The following is a 17556-nucleotide window of genomic DNA, read 5'->3' as shown; positions in this document are numbered from 1 at the left end:
AAAAAAAAAAAAGAAAGGTATGAGGCTGCTCATTTAAATTTTTTGTAAGTAGCGATAAAATACTAGTGATTACAAGTTATGGTACAATAAATATATATAAACCAGTAATAGTCATCTATTATCAGGGCCTCAGGCATGCAAGGCAAGCACTCTACCACTGAGCCACCTTCCCAGCCCGCCCCCCCCCAATTTTTTTTTTAAAAGGCAAGAAAGTTATCATCATAAATGTGAGTAAAGTACAGGGTAAATGAGAACTAACTGAAGAATATATGAAGAATGTATATACTTAAGATAGTCTATTTGTAACATGGGAATTGGTTTCATGAATGTTGGGCTTATAATTACTCTTCTACAACATTTTATAGGGCTGGGAAGGTTGCTCAGTGGTAGAGTGCTTGCCTCCCATGCATGAGGCCCTGGGTTTGATTCCTCAGCACCACATAAACAGAAAAGGCCGGAAGTGGCGCTGTGGCTCAAGAGGTAGAGTGCTAGCCTTGAGCAAAAAGAAGCATTAGGGACAGTGCTCAGGCCCTGCGTTCAAGCCCCAGGACTGGCAAAAAACACAACAAAAAAAAATGTTTAAATAATAAAGCATTTTATACAATTTATTAATACATAATTTAAAAGGTAAAGAACAAATAGGTCTAGGCATTGTAAAATGGTATGTTTGTAATCCTAGTATTGAGGTACTATGCTATATAGTAAAACCTTATCTCAAATAAGGCCAACAAGAACATAAACATGGTAACAAACATTTTCTTACTAGCACTCATGAAACCCAAAGCTATGTATAAAGGATTTTATCTCTTAAGGGAAGAACTGAGAAAGCTCTCAAGACATATAATGCCATCTAACTTTTCAAATTTGTTGTTTAAGGGAAAACAAAATTCTCACTGTAACAAAGACAATTTATAAAGTAACAAGGAATAGGCTAGAACAGGGTTTACACAAACTCTGAAAGAGAATTCACAATACTTCAGAATCCAATTCTGTTCTACTCTTATATATTTACTTATTATTATAAAGAACAGAAAGAAAAAATAAGGTTGAACAATAAACTATTACCTCTTTTTTAGGTGTTCTGCTTCCCCTTTCTCTAGAGTAAGCAGAAAATAAAGAAGACTGTAGCAACAAGAAGCCAAAAATGGCAGCAGCGATTCACTAACTGCACACGTATGATCCAGGAGCTTACAGAGAACACCAAACACACAGCCAACTGTGCTGTCCGGTACTACAGTCAACCCAACCTGAGCAGAGAGAAAAATGTGATTAATTACCTCTTCATAAGTACTTATTCCCCAAAGATTCCAAACTTGGTAACTGGATTTAACTATATTAGCCATTCTACTTAAAACCAGCATACATAACACATGCCACCCACCACAGTTTTAATTCCTATTTTCCTATGAAAATTTAATTCCCAAAATAAATTACTTCAAAACATGCCAATTCAAGAAATGTATTTTCTAATTTTTACACTGGAGACCGAACTCAGCCTCACATATGCTAAGTAAGTGTTCTTCCACTGAGCCATAGACCCAGTCCAAGAAATACTTTGAATTCAATCCACTGCCTTCATTACCAAAATTAAACTATCCAGATATTAAAATTTCTATGATTGATCAGGAATAACATGATTTAAGGATTACTTCATGCAACTGAAGAAACTAATACCAACAGTCAAAGTTTTTAAACTATTCATTCAGATTAGAAAACGAATAGCAGATACCATCTCCATCCTGGTCATTAAACACAGAATTCATTTTACATTTAGCCATCCTTTGACCTTCCAATAGTCATTTAGATATAAATAAGGAAAATATTTCCTCTATTCCCGTTGCTAGGAGATACTATATTTAACACTACATTGCTAACTGCCAAGAAACACCGGAAGGCCAGATAATGGCCATTATGGTATGTTCATTCATCTAGACTGAACTGTGTGTGCTGTCATTAAGGTCAAGTCTAACTTATAAGTGTACATAAACAATCTGAATCTCCTGGAAACTACTGATTAATTCTAAAGGACTGCAAATCCCAAAGTCTCCACTTCCTACATCAAACTTTCTCAAGTAGTCAAGACTGGTTGGCATGTTCATCTCTTACTAGAATAAACAATGTAATTAAATGTAAGTCTTTGGATAGATTTTAAAAAGTGGGCATTTTTCATGATGCAGGAGTTAAGAAGTAAAAGTTGAATAGCAAGGAGAAAAAGAGTACTATATATTCTAAGTACTTTCTTCCAACTCAAGAGAATAAAAGGGTTCTAGCCAGGTGCCAGTGGCTCACACCTTAGATCTCAAGAAGCCGAGATCTGAGAATGTTGGTTCAAAGCAAGCTCAGGCAACGAAGTCCGTGAGACATAAATTATCCCCAGGGGCTGGGAAGGTGGCTCAGTGGTAGGGTACTTGCCTTGCATATACAAGGCCCTGGGTTCAATTCCTCTGCACCACATAAGCAGAAAAAGCTGGAAGTGGTGCTGTGGCTCAGTGGTAGAACACCAGCCTTGAGCTGAAGAGCTGAGGGACAGCGCCCAGGCCCAGAGTTCAGGCCCCAGGACCAACAAAAAAAAAAGAGAGAGAGAGAGACAATTATCTCCAATTAACAACCAAAAAGCAAGAAGTAGCTCAAGTTGGTAGAGTGCTGGCCCTTCAGCAAAAAACAGCTCAGGAACAATGCCCAGGCCAATACACACAAAAAAGGGAGGGAGGGTTCTAGATGTGCCCACACACACACACCTCACCCTACCCCAGCATGGGGACTGAATTTAGGGGCCTTATGTTCTCTCAGCTTGCTTGTTCATTGATAGTGCTCTACATGTCACCAGCCCAGCTTTCTGCTGGTTAACTGAATATGAGAGTCTCAAAATTTTTTCTGCCAGGGCTGGCTTTGAACCACAGTCCTCCAGATCTCAGCCTCCTGAGTAGCTAAAATTACTCTGGTATGAAATGCCATCAACTTGTTGTGCCTATGAACTTATACAAGTAAATCCCTGGTAATATAAAATTTAAAAGTTCTCTCTTGTACTACATTATAAAAAGGCAAAGATCAAAGTGTAAACAATGGAAGAAATTAAAAGTAACAGTGGAAGCATACCTAATATGAATTTAATAGCACTGGGCACCTGAGACACCCAATGGTCAAAACACAGATCAGTCACAGGTTAAAGCCAATCTAAGTTCCAACCTGTTTGCTGGATTCTCAATACATCGACAACCAAGCACATGTGAACTGAAGTATGTAATTTTAAGATCCTTCAATAGCACAAACATAGAAAGCACCATCTTGGAAAAAGAAGGTATTTTTCCCAAAGCCACCGTAGGAACAACCAGGAAAACGACTAAACATTTTCCAGTTCTCTCCACCACATCATGCAATACAAAGCTGAGTTACTGTTAAGCTTAGAATTTCAGTTACCCTCAGTGGCTATGACAAACTTAAGCTTAACCAATGAATCTGTTTTACTTTTTAAGAGGAAAATAAATTAAGATATTTACCAAATGCTTACTGATGGCATTTTGCAGGACATCAAAGCTCTGACGTCGAGAACTGATAACGAGTAAGCTGTGACAAACTGCCTGTCAGAAAAGAAAACCGATAACCAAATCATGACATTTTAGAATGAAACAAGTTCAATAAATTTTAACCTACTTATTCTACATATTAATAGGAAAAAGGTAACAAAACATTACTTTGAAGATGCAACAAGAAAAAATCTAAAAACGGGCTGGGAATGTGGCTTGGTGGTAGGTAGAATATGCATGAAGCCCTGGGTTCGATTGCTCAGTACCACATAAACAGAAAAAGCCACAAGTCACACTGTGGCTCAAGTGGTAGAGTGCCAACCTTGAGCAAATGACGCTCAGGAACAATGCCTAGACCCTGAGTTCAAGCCCCAGGACTGGCAAAAAACAACCACCTCATACATAGGGAAATTCTCCAAATATACAGTGAAAAATTAAATACTGAGCTAGATTCAGTGTCAGGTACAGCAAAGGGAATAAGAAACTCCTCTCAGGTGAAGGGGGTGACTCATGCCTGTAATCTTAGCTACTCAGGAGATTGAGATCTGAGGACTGCAGTTCAAAGCCAGCCCCAGCAGGAAAATCCATGACACTCTGATCTCCAATTAACCACTAGAGAAAACCACAGGTGTTGCTGTGGCTCAAGTGGTAGAGTGCTAGCTTTGAAGAGAAAAATTCAGGGATAGCTCCCAGGCCCTTAGTTCAAGCCCCATGACCAACCAAAAGAAACAACTCCTCTTTCACACCACCCTTCAAGTAGCTTTCCAAGTTGGAGACTATATTTCTATCTCATAAATACAAGCCAAATTATATGAACAAATTGGCAAGCCACTTTGCCATTTGAGAGAAAAGAAATGTACTACAGAAAAATACTTATGATGCAGAAAATACTAATACAGGTTGAATACTGAAACTTTCTGGTACCAGAAGTTTTTCAGATTTCAGTCCTTCAGATTTTGGACTATTTGAATAGACTTTACCTGCAGACCACCAGTAATCTTAAATGCTCCAAAATCCAAAACTTTCTGAGCTATATTGTGGCTTTAAAAGGTTCAGATTTCTAAGAGGCTGAGATCTGAGGACAGCAGATCGAAGCCAGCCCAAGCAGTAAAGCTCACAAGACTAATATCTCCACTTAATTAACCACAAAAAAAGCTGAAGTGGAACTGTGGCTCAAGTGGTAAGTCTCAGCCTTAAACAAAAAAGCTCAGGGGCAGTGCCCAGGCCCTGAGTTTAAACCCAAAGACCTGCAGGAAAAAAAAGTCACCTTCAAAAATAACAACCCTTACTTAAGTCTTACTTCTTAAATGACAAAGTAAAATTCTTTCTTCCGTAACCTCTTCTTTCCACCTCTTCTAAATATAGGGATCTATCTATGGCTAAATTAGTTTGTCCTTATCATTGAAACTGCTAATTCATAACAAAAAGCACTCTTCTTTTAAAGTACGCATCTCCTATCGAGGATAAGCACTTTCAAAAATAATAATCATTTTCTACGCTATTCTCACTCTCGAAACAGTTCATAAAAGGCATTTCTAATACATAGTAGTATTGGTGGTTCATGAACAGAATACCTCTGCTATCTCCCAATGGTGTAAAAATTGATCCAAGTCTGTGAGGTAGAGCAGCACAGGAGAAAGCTGTGTCTGGATGACATGAGGAACTCCTCTAAGGCTCTGAAGCCACGTCAGCTCCTCTTTTGAAAATCCTAATTCAAGTTACAAAGAAAGCCAGAAAAAAAAATGTAACTCTCAGACCAATAGCAGTCTTTATAATTTTTAAAAACAGAGATGACAAGAACTTTCACATAAACTCTTCATTTAAGCTACCCTGTTGGGTTTTTTTTCTGAGCTTCTACATCTCATGGATTATCCTAAGAAATCATATTCTAGCAATGGCTATAGTTAAGTACTTATATATATGTAAAGGATGTGATTTGACCCAATGGAAAGAAACAACAAGTAATGAATCCCTTCCAAAGTATGAATCTTTACCATTTTAACTATAAGAAACAAAAGGAGGAAAGCAAAAATCTTTCCAACTAATGTTAAGTTTAAAAGACAAATGAACAAACAAAAGCAATAACATACTCCTTCACCAATTGTCAAACATTGCATGTTGTTACAGTCCTATAAATGTTTAAAATTTCCCCTGTAATTCCTCAAGTACTGTTATATTTTGGGGGGGACTGCAAAGGCCCGAACCAAGGGCCTTGATCTTGGACAATACATTTGTATTGGACATACATTGATGATAATTGGACATACACCGGATATACATTGGACATACATTTGTATGTTAGCCCACATGTACAGACAACAAGCTACAGTCTCTCCGAATTATCATATACTACTGATATGGCCCGACCTAGCTGTCTGCTTTAATGTCCCAATCACTACACTTACATAAATCAGCCTAAAGAGACATTATCTAGTTCAACAGCCACATAATAACAGTATTGACCACTAATGGGCTTTCTTAAGCCACTGAAAACTTTTTGTCAGGTTAATTTTTTTTTTTTACGGTCGTGGGGCCTGAACTCTGGGCCTGGGCACTGTCCCTCAGCTCTTCAGCTCAAGGCTAGCACTCTACCACTTGAGCCACAGTGCCACTTCGGGCTTTTTACTTAAGTGGTGCTGAGGAATCGAACCCAGGGCCTTGAGCATGCAAGGCAAGTGCTCTACCACTGAGCCACCTTCCCAGCCCTGTCAGGTTAATTATTATTACAACATAAATCCCTCCTAAATGCAGCATGTTCATCCAACAATATCAACAAAAAGAAATTTACATTTATTTTTTAAATATTTATCTTTCTAGAGTCAATGTCATATAAAGCTTGTTTTTAATTCTGACATCATATATACTAACTCTAATTTCAAAACTCTCATCATCATTATCCAAATATAAAATGAAAATGTTGAAATAATACAACCATTTAAGACAATAGTCATACTACTTATCTAACTAGCAATATATCTAATTTAACTAATAACATCTAATTTTCCAACTTTAAGAACATCTGGAATGCAGAGCAAATCAAATCCAATGTTATTAATATATCAAGTTGAACATTTTAAGGTGTTTAAAATGCGTGTTTTGTTGATCAACTTTTTAAAATCACAGCAATGAAATTTTCTCTGCTATTACAAAAGGGGCTAAATAAATACAATTAACAATAAACAATGATAATGGAAAAGAGAGAAAATTAAAATATAATCATAATAATTCTCAAGTCTCTGACACTTTTTAATGAGAAATTTAAAGAGAAATCATGTATCACACTGCCTCAGTAACCTAACAAAATTCAGGGCACAAATATTACATAATAAAAATAATTCTAAGACAGATCTTGATCATACTAGGTTCTTTTCTTTGAACCTAACAAGTAAATGAGGTTACCTGCAAGTGTAGAAAATAAGAAGCTGAGATAGTCCATATCACTTAACAACCAGTCTTTAAGTGAATGCTTCCATCCAGAAAATGACGATCTACAGTAAACAATGGAAGAACTATTATCAGAAGTTTGTTTATCTTCTGTTTTGTAGGGGTGGGGAGATTTGATCTAGATCGAAGCCAGGACTTCTATGTGTTCGACTACTGAGTTATACCTGAGTCTCACCTTTTTCCTTTACCAAAAACAAGTCAGATTCAATAGCTTGAAACAAAACACTGTAGTGTATATATTGCTTTAACTTCATATATAAAAACTTAAGTACTGTAATATAAAAATTAGCAATTCTAATGTATAAATTTATGTGAAGTTTTATTTAAAAAGCATATTTGATCTATGTTTGGGGTAGAAAATTACAACCCCATTTCAAATTAAGACTTTAAGGAACTAAGTATGATATTCTTTTTAGTAAGTTCTATCACTACATATTTGCTATTTAATTTTGTTATTCTTGTTTTGGGGTTTAATGTCTTTTTGGTATTTTTTACAATTGAACTCAAGAATCTCACATACTTGCTCAGCTTTTTTATTTAGTTCATGGCCGGCAAGTCTACCACTTGAGTCATGTCTCTGGTTCAGGCTTTCTGCTGCTTATTTGGAGATCTTGTGGATTTCTCTGCCTTTCTGCTGCTTATTTGGAGATCTTGTGGATTTCTCTGCCTTGGATGGATTATAAAAATGATCCTCAGATCTCAGTTTCCTGCATAGCTAGGAGTAAAGGAGTCACCGGCACCCAGCACTATTTAGTTTTTTAAGAAAATCTTATTCTCAGCATATTAGTTCAAATTTAGTCCATTCCAGCTTCCTACCTACATAAGCAAAAGTATTTGGGGTGGGGGAAACCTCATCTTTAAAGCCACTGTATGACAACTTATTGCTCCCATTCTTAGTAAAGCTATAACTAGGTCTTACTTACCATTGGCAGAGGACTAAAGGAAATAGCTAAACAACAATAGCTTCTCATTAAATAAGAATTATCTGCTATGAGATTAGTTACTAGTAACTCCTTTAAAAAGTCCTTTACCACAAACCTAGAGACAGCACATGCCAACATGGATAGAGCAAAAATGCAAACAATGATTAGCTTCAATAAGATGAAATTACAAATTTTATCAGACAGCAAAGTAAATGTCAAGTGAAATTAGAATTTTACCTTAATAAATTTTTACACTTAATTTTTCATCACCGTTAATTGTATTTGTATTTATTAAATTTTTAAATGAGGAAATGAAAACATCCTCTTAAACATAGTAAATATAGCAAGCAATTGTGCCACCCAGAGGCTAAAAGTAGTAAACTCATTTAGAAGAATCGGAAATATGACAAGTAATACATCAGCTATTTGAGTTATGATAACTAAATATTACTGTCCAAGCCAGTACACTTCTGAGAGAGGTTATTACCATTAATCACACAAGAAGGAAACTGAAATTGATTTTAGCAGATGAGGCTAGATATTTCACCCTGCCTAAAACCCAAGGCTTGAACCCAGGGCCTGGGCACTGTCCCTGAGCTTCTTTCGCTCAAGGCTGATGCTGTTGTTTTTTAGTTTGTTTTGGGGGGGGAGGGGGTGAGGTAGGGGGATTGATGGCAGAAGAGGGTAGTTGGAACCATGACCCTCAGATCTCGGCCTCCTGAAGCTAGTGTTAGAACAGGCATGAGTCACTGGCACCTGGCAGAAGTCTTTTTTTTTTTTTTTTAGTCCAAGCAATTTGTTCTTCCTCAAACATTTTACTCAACATTATAAATTTCCTTTCCTCACTTACGCTTTATGTTTGCCAAAACAGCAGTAAAAGAATTAAGCACTAAACTTCATAGGACACACTTGTTATCTCAGCTAGTTGGCAGTGACAAGAAGATACAAATTTGAGGGGCTGGGAAGGTAGCTCAGTGGTAGAGCGCTTGCCTCGCATGCATTGAGGCCCTGGGTTTGATTCCTCAGCACCACATAAGCAAAAAGAAAAAAGTCGGAAGTGGTGCTGTGGCTCAAATGGTAGAGCGCTAGCCTTGAGCTAAAGAGCTGAGGGACAGTGCCCAGGCCCAGAGTTCAGGCCCCATGACCGGACCCCCCCCCAAAATAATAATAATAATAATAATAATAAAAGAAGATACAAATTTGAGGATAGCCTAGGCAAAGTTAGGGAGGCCCTATCTCAAAAACAAAATACAAACCAGGTGACAGTGGCTCACACCTGTAATCTTACTAGGTAATCCAAATCAGAGGATCTCATTACAGAGCCAGCCTGGGCAGAAAACATCATCCCCAATTAACCAGAAAAATGCTGGTGTAGCTAGGCACTAGTGGCTCATGCCTATAATACAAGGAAACTAATATCTGAGAATCGTGGTTCACAGCCAGCCTGGACAGGAGACTCATCTCCAATTAACCACCTAAAATTCAAAGTATACCTAAGGCTCAAAGTGGTAGAGAACTACCCTTGAGCAAAAATGCTCAGGGAGAGCACCCAGGGCCTGAGTTTAAGCCCTAAGACCAGAACAAAAAACAAAACAAAGCAAAAAAAATTATTTCCATACAATCTAGCAATGGCACATCTGGATATATAGCCAGATATTTTGAAAGTAGCATTTCAAAAAAGGTATTTATACACCAAAATTGGCAAGAGCATTATTCACAATGGCCAATGGTAAAATCTGTTAAACATACATAAAAAAGATTTTATAACATTTGGGATTTTAAACAGAGTACAGTCACCTATAAGCTTTTTATGATTCAATTCCAATCTTTATTACATTCTAGTAAATATATAAATAGTAAATTAGTTTATTAAGCTAGAAAAGTCTTACTATACACCAAACTTTCTCCAGCTAGTAAAGATTTTAACTGATTCTGATTAGTGCATTAGAAGTAAATGAAAGCCAGTTTCAGGTGACTTAGACCTGTACTCAAGAGGCTAAAATCTGAGAATCAAAGTTCAAAGCCAGCCAGGACCGGAAAGTCCTTGAGACTCTTATCCCCAATTAACCATCAGAAAACCAGAAGGCACTGTGGCTGAAAGTGGTAGAGTGCTAGCCTTGAGCACCCAGGCCCTGAGTTCAGGCCCCATAACTGGCAAAAAAAAAGAAAGAAAAAGTAGTAAATGAAGACAGTAACAATGCCTCACATTTTAAAAGCCAACTTTTATATTTCAACTTCCAGTAAGAAGGAGAAAAGATCTCAGGTACACTTAAAATACAGCTCAATTGAGCAGTATACCTCATATGTAGTATCCCAATAAGCGTGACAGCCAAACTTGCACTGAGTCTTCCCATAATACAGCAACGGCTTAACTGAGAAAGCAAATCAGCATGTAGACTGGGTAGAAAATACACGAGCTGCACCAAACGTTGCTGAGACTCTGTAGGGAGTACCACCATGGTGCCTTCTTGGGGATCTAGTGGGGAGAGTAAACACATGAAATTCAACTGCAATCACATACACAAGTGTTTAAAGTATACATGTATGACTTGCTATGCTATTTGCTCAAGAGAAATACTGAATGTTATACTTAATAATTTAACACTGCAATAATTTCACAATATCTAAGGTCCTTAAGGGAAATGAGAACTATGATAAGGATGAAAAAGGATTGGGCACAAAGAGTAACTGAAAAACAAGCAATCACAATTACAGAATTAACTTACTGTGACATAAACCACTTGCTTACTCATTCTGGGTATTTATCTCAATAGACACAGCTATGTGCACATGCATGCGTGCTTATGTATGCATGCACACAGTATTTTTAAAGATTTAAAAATATAGAGTATAAGCCAGGTGCTGGTGGCTCATGCTTGTAATCCTAGCTACTCTGGAGGCTGAGATCTGACAATCATGGTTCAAAGCCAGCCCGGGCAGGAAAGTCCATGAGACTCTTATCTCCAATAAACCACTAGAAAACCGGAAGTGGCACTGTGGCTCAAGCCGCAGAGTGCTCATCTTGAGCTGAACAGCACAGGGACGGCGCCTAAGCCCAGAGTTCAAGCCCCACAACAGACAAAAAAAAAAATTATATATATATATATATATAGAGAGAGAGAGAGAGAGAGAGAGAGAGAGAGAGAGAGTATAACCCCTGTTTTCACTATATTTAACGTTGGTATAGTTTGGGGAGGGGAAGGGAAAAAACAAATTGTTTAAATAGGGATACAGGTGAACCCATTGCAACAATTGAGATGTACATTATACTGAAAAACAAACTACAATTTTGGCAAGGGGGGGGTGGAGATGAGATGGGAAGGGGAGACAAAGTAGGAGACAACAGTGCTTGATAACAAATGTACCCATTACCTTGCTCATGTAATTGCAACCTCTCTGTATGGTATTTTCACAATAAAAATTAAAAAGAAAAAAGATTTAAAAATACAGCTACGTGCCAGTGGCTCATGCCTGTCATCATAGCTCCTCAAGGCTGGGAATGTGGCTTAGTGGAAGAGTGCTTGCCTAACATGCATGAAGCCCTGGGTTCAATTCCTCAGTACCATATAAACAAAAAAAGCCGGAAGTGGCACTGTGACTCAAGTGGTAAGTGCTAGCCTTGAGCAAAAAAGAAGCTCAGGGCCAGTGCCCAGGCCCTGAGTTCAAGCCCCAGGACTGGCAAAAAAAAATTTTTTTTTTTGAATATCATAGCTCCTCAGGAAGCTAAGACCTGTGGTTCAAAGCCAGTCCAGACAGAAAACTTGGTAAGACTCTTATCTCCAATTAACCATAAAAAGCTGGAAGTCGAGGTGTGGCTCAAGGGGTAGAGTGCTAACCTTGAGCACAAAAGCTCAGGGACAGTGCCTAGCCGAAATTCTTCAAGTCCCACATTGGCACAAAAAAAATGTATTCCACAAAAGTAGGAAGCCATCCTCTTGTCCACTGGTCAATGGATAAATACAAGTGGCCTATCAATCCCAGAGGACACTTAGCAATAAGAAGGAATAAGGTGTCCACATCTACTACAACACAGAACTCCTTGAAAATAGATGCTAAAGGAAAAAGGCTAGATACCAAGGCCTCATTTAAGATCATTCCATTTATAAGAGATACTCAGAATAGGCAAATCTATATCGACAGAAGCAGATTAGCGATTAACAAGGACTAAATATATACTAAGGAATAACTAATGAGAATAGTGATTCTCTTAGAAGTGATGAAAATGTTCAAGAATTGGGCTGGGAAGGTGGCTCAGTGGTAGAGCACTTGCCTTGCATGCTCGAGGCCCTGGGTTTGATTCCTCAGCACCACATAAGCAAAAAGAAAAAAGCCGGAAGTGGCGTTGTGGCTCAAGTGGTAGAGTGCTAGCCTTGAGCTGAAGAGCTGAGGGACAGTGCCCAGGCCCAGAGTTCAGGCCCCACGACTGGACCAAAAAAAAAAAAGAATTTACACAATAGTTATTGTTGTAGAACTTTAGGAATTAATTTAAAAACACGTAACTAAGATTGTAAAATGATAGATTTTATAGTATGTAAGTTTTATGTCAATAATATGATATACATGTATAATCCAATAAGGTTTTATTTATATTTTTGCTTAAAATATTAAATGGATTATCAGTTCCAGAGATGAATGAAGTAATCGATACAAAATATTATGATTAAACAACTAACAAATCTTTCCATCAAAGCTTCAAAGAAATTTAAGGACCTTCTTAATTTTGAATGTGTAACTAATACGTGGTTTCAAAGTTCATTTCAAAATGCAAAAACATCTACAACCATTAACCCTCCATAACTGTTTTAATACAGAAAGTAAGTTTACTGTTTGATGTTTTGTTTGAACAATTTAGCCATGGCATACTTATTTTGGACTAAAGGAAAGGTAAATAAAAAAGAATTCCCCTTAAGAATATCTTCATAATTTTTGAACAGACCAATAACTACTTATGCATCTAAAAAAATCTTACCATAGATTTGGAGAGCAGTAGCTTGTAAACTTTTTAGCAATTCTTTATTTGCTCGGGCTGCAGCAGTATGAATGATATCAATCAACTGAGTCGAAAGCTCAGGGTTTCGGGAGCCAAGATTAGAGAGTTGCAGTGGTAAACCAGCCAGCCAACGGGATAAGACTCTACTGCGATTTCTTAAAAACACCAAGGAAAATCAGAATAACATGTGATTTAAAATGACAATGGAAATAAATTTAAACTGAAACTTTTACTCCAATAAATGTAACTAGTGTATACATATATACATATATTTAATATGTAACTCTTTGTGAGCTGTTTATCCTAATTAAGGTTAACAATACTATATATACTATATATGTAAGACACTGATGTGTTTGGTATACATTACTCTCATATAGTATGTTTTCAAACTTGTATTATTATTTCATTTGTTTGGATATTTGCTTTAAGCTCCAATGTCTTTTTTTTTTGGGGGGGGGTCCAGTTGTGGGGCCTGGGCACTGTCCCTCAGCTCTTCAGCTTTAGGCTAGCAGTCTACCACTTGAGCCACAGCGCCACTTCCGGCTTTTTGTTTTTGCTTATGTGGTGCTGAGGAATTGAACCCAGGGCCTCAGACATGCAAGGCAAGCGCTCTACCACTGAGCCACCTTCCCAGCCCAGCTCCAATGTCTTGAGTAACATCAAACATTTTTTGCTAACCTAAGAACTTAGTGCTTTAAACACTATCAGGCAGACCTAAACTTAAGTCTCAGCTATGAGAAACCCTACAATAATACTTGTCGGCTTATTTCATGTATTAAATAAAGAAGCTTTGGTTTCCTTCTATAAAATAACACTAATAGTTTCCATTTCATAGAAGTAGTATTGGAATCAGTGAGATTACTTTTAAAAAATCACTTAGCTTACAGTAAAAATAATGTTCCAACAACTACCCACACATATTCAAGTATCCCTAATCTCTGTTTTCCACCAATAAAACTTTCTGATTATCCCAAAAAAATTCAAACTCATACCAAAAAGTTATTCCTTAAGTTACATCTGACAGTACCAAACTAAACCATAAACTTTTCTATGTTCTATGCTGCCCTCACTGTAGACCAATTCCCCAATATATCACTAAAGACTTGTGATGCAGGGGCTGGGAAGGTGGCTTAGTGGTAGAGTGCTTACCTTGCATGCATGAGGCCCTGGGTTCGATTCCTCAGCACCACATAAGCAGAAAAAGCCAGAAGTGGTGCTGTGGCTCAAGTGGTAGAGCACTCGCCTTGAGCTAAAGAGCTGAGGGACAGCGCCCAGGCCCAGAGTTCAGGCCCCACGACCGACAAAAAAAAAAAGACTCGTGATGCAAAGTCCATACTTTAGGATTTTGGGTTTTTTTGTTTTTTTACAGGTAATGAAACTTAAACTCAGAGCCTTAAGCCCTCCTCACTCTGCTTGCATTCTTGGCTCGTACTCTACCATTTAAGGTACACCTACAAGTTCTATCATCTTGCTGGTTAAATGGAGATGGAGAATCACAGTTTTCTTCTTGGGCTGACTTCAACCTTTGACTCTCTAGATCTCAGCCTCCTAAATAGCTAAAATTCCAAAACAAGCCATCAGCACCTGGCTACAATCTTCATAATTTTTGTGGAAAGGAAAAGAAAAAGTTGTTCTATTCTTTAGCTACAAGTGGATAAATAGAAATATATGCTAAAGTATACAATATGTTGATACAATTACGTATGACATTTCTTTAATTTAAGTTTATTGTCAAGGAAATAGATAAAGAGAAACTTTCTCCAAAGATTTGATCACTCTATCATCTAATTTAAATCGACCATAAGGCTGAGGATGCAGTTCACTAGAAGAATATTTGCCTAGCTTATACAAGGCCCTGAGATCAATCACCAAGACCACCAAGTATAAAACTCAAAACGAAAAACAGGAAAACTAACAATTGAAACTTTACCTGAGTCTGTAAGATCGCAGTTCTTCTTTCTGGTAGATTTTACTGAAAAACTTCAGTAACAAAGTCCGAACTGGAAGAATAAGGCCCCTCTGCTGATACAATGTATAAACTGCCTTAATCAGAGTCTCTGTAGCTTCTACAAACAGAAAGAAAACTCTGCATATAAAAAGCTGACTTCAATAGCCCCCAAATTCCTCTAAAAGTATTTTTATTTTGTTCTATGGCAAATCAAAGCGTAACCAGAAATTCAAGATTTCTATCAAAATCCAAGCATGTCTAACAAGTGAAACTTTTAGATTAACAAACCTAAGGATGACAAAAACCAAGGCATTATAGAAAGGTGAACTGGATGGGAACCAAACAGGAATGCTTTGTAAATGAGAAGGATTAGTACTAAGTCACTACAGAAAGTGACAATGGAACTTAACCTCAAGCAAGAAAAAAAGGTAGAGACAAGCAGAACTCATTCTACAATTACCAGAGGAAAAAGCTCTCAATTCCTATTCCAACTAGTGTAAGGTAGTAGAAATCTTTACCAAATCACTTCAGAATAGCTCTACTCCCAAAAAGGAAAATGCTGAGCCATAAGCAATTTCAGTGCTGAAGCAGACAGTATTTTATAAACATTTTGGCCAGCCACCTTCTATGGCCTTAATGTATTAACGTAACTATACAGACTGATGGAAGCCACTATTTCAAAGCTAGACCCTAAAAAGCAAGCTCCTTAAGTAAGGGCAAAACAGCATCACCTACCTCTGTTTGATTGTATCTGCATTAACCTCCAAGATACTCCAAGCAATCTGTTTAGCTGCTTACTATTTAGCTTAGAGCCATCTTCAAGGGTCTCTGTCACAAATTTCCTTATCATTTCTATCCAATTGGAATCTTTCTGCAAAGTTGACGCATTTGCCAAGGAGACCATGATATCAGACAGTGTTAAATTCAGTAAAAGATGATCTACGTTATTGAAGAGAATCGTGCAATATTTGACACTAAAAACAAATAGAAACACACACATTTCTATAAGATGCTATGTCTACCATTCCTGCTTCATTTAGTTCCTAAAATAATCGATCAAGATTTTAAAAACTCCCATGTAATTGTAACCCCTCTGTACAGTATTTTCACAATTAAAAGATTTTAAAAACCGTTCAGATTATGCAGCTAAGACTTAGGTTGTAATTCCTTAAGTAAACTATGTAAGTGAGCAGGAGTTATTAAGAAAACTTGAATTAAGTATATAGATGGTTCAGTTACTCAGTATTCAAGCTGCTATTTACACAAAAGGCAAATGGCCTAATACTGCCTAGGAATTTAGAAGGCTAAGTATTTCAACATATTTGAAGGCTTTTTAAAACCAAATATTTCTATCTGGGTAGACTTCACAGGAGAGACTGTCTAACTTTCTAACCATGTGACTTAAGGAATCTTCAGATCATAATTTCCTCATATAAGAAATAAAGATACAAGTCCAGTAAGCACTGTTATGAAATGACTTAATTTTCTAATTCACATATTAAAATCAGCTTATTTATTCTAGTCATATAAAACTTTTCTTTAAAGCTTGAAATTTCAAAATACTTCTGTAACATGTGAAATCAGAAAACAGAACAACATAATTATTAAAAACAGGGCCAAATATTAAAGGGAAAACCCCTCTGTAAAGAGAACTGGCCAGTAGTAGCCTAAGCATTTTCCATCCTTGATAAAAAGCAAAAGATCATTTTTCTCTCTCACTCAAGTTTACCAAGCTGGCAGCTTTGCAGTTTTCCACAAACTTTAATCAAAGCCACAGACAACCTTGAGGCTTATCATCAACTGCTGAGTTAGTCAGGAGCTTATAATAAAAATCATTTCTGTAAAATAAGATTACTCCTACCCAAGGTTATGTTTTGACTTCTATAATACAAGGATATGTTTTGACTTTCTATAAACACGTATCAATAGTGTCAATAGCATTGATAGTATCAGTCAGGCTGAGCAACTAAGATTGTTTTGCCTATGCTCTTGTGACAGGGCTATGTTTTGTTTCTGTAACCTTGCTTGTTTGCTTTGGTAAATATCACCTATGTGAAACCTCTTCCTATAAAAATCCCCCATGAAAAGCAATCCTAGCTACTCAGAAGGCTAAGATCTGAGGATCACAGTTCAAAGCCAGCCTGGGCAGGAAAGTCTATGAGACTCTTATCTCCAATAAACCACTAGGAAACCATAAGTGGCACTGTGGCTCAAGCAGTAAACTAGCCTTGAGCTGAAAAGCGCAGGGACAGCACCAAGCCCAGAATTCAAGCCCCACAACCAACCCCCCCCCAAAAAAAGTAAAAGCAAACAGGACTTTTCTCCAAAGCTCTGCAAGCTGGAGACAGTCACCACATGGCTAATAAAAAGCTTCCAGCCAGTTTGAGTGCTGGTGACTCCTTTTGCCGATTGTGGGTTTGAGTCTCACCAGCCCTGGGAATTGGGATACATCACTTCAAACAGACTAACGAAAACAAAAATGTAAAGGTAACTATAATCATAAATATCACTAGACAGTTTTAAAGTAAAGATAACCTTAGATTGGGCTAGAACAAGGACACAATAGTAAAGAAACATACATATATACAACACACAGATACAAAGAATATATATGTCATTCTTTTTTTTTTTTGTCGGTCATGGGGCTTGAACTCTGGGCCTGAGCGCTGTCCCTCAGCTCTTCAGCTCAAGGCGAGCACTCTACCACTTGAGCTACAGCGCCAC

General features: G+C 37.4%; 1 protein-coding gene across 1 annotated transcript in view; it reads right to left on the bottom strand.

The window, feature by feature from the left end:
* The window catches only part of Tex10 (testis expressed 10), a 42182-nt gene that overhangs the window by 3558 nt on the left and 21068 nt on the right, over positions 1–17556 (bottom strand). The window contains exons 6-13 of the mRNA XM_013023322.1: positions 15568–15806; positions 14815–14950; positions 12861–13036; positions 10190–10367; positions 6924–7012; positions 5099–5232; positions 3498–3578; positions 1066–1247 (exon numbers count right to left, since the gene is read on the bottom strand). Of these exons, the coding sequence (XP_012878776.1) occupies positions 1066–1247; positions 3498–3578; positions 5099–5232; positions 6924–7012; positions 10190–10367; positions 12861–13036; positions 14815–14950; positions 15568–15806 (1215 nt within the window). The remainder of the gene's footprint in view (positions 1–1065; positions 1248–3497; positions 3579–5098; positions 5233–6923; positions 7013–10189; positions 10368–12860; positions 13037–14814; positions 14951–15567; positions 15807–17556) is intronic.

This window comes from Dipodomys ordii, unplaced genomic scaffold (genome assembly GCF_000151885.1).
Source record: "Dipodomys ordii isolate 6190 unplaced genomic scaffold, Dord_2.0 Scaffold67, whole genome shotgun sequence".
Classification (NCBI taxonomy): Eukaryota; Metazoa; Chordata; class Mammalia; order Rodentia; family Heteromyidae; genus Dipodomys; species Dipodomys ordii.
Note: the sequence above shows the minus strand (reverse complement) of the source record. Positions and strands in the feature narration are given on the sequence as shown.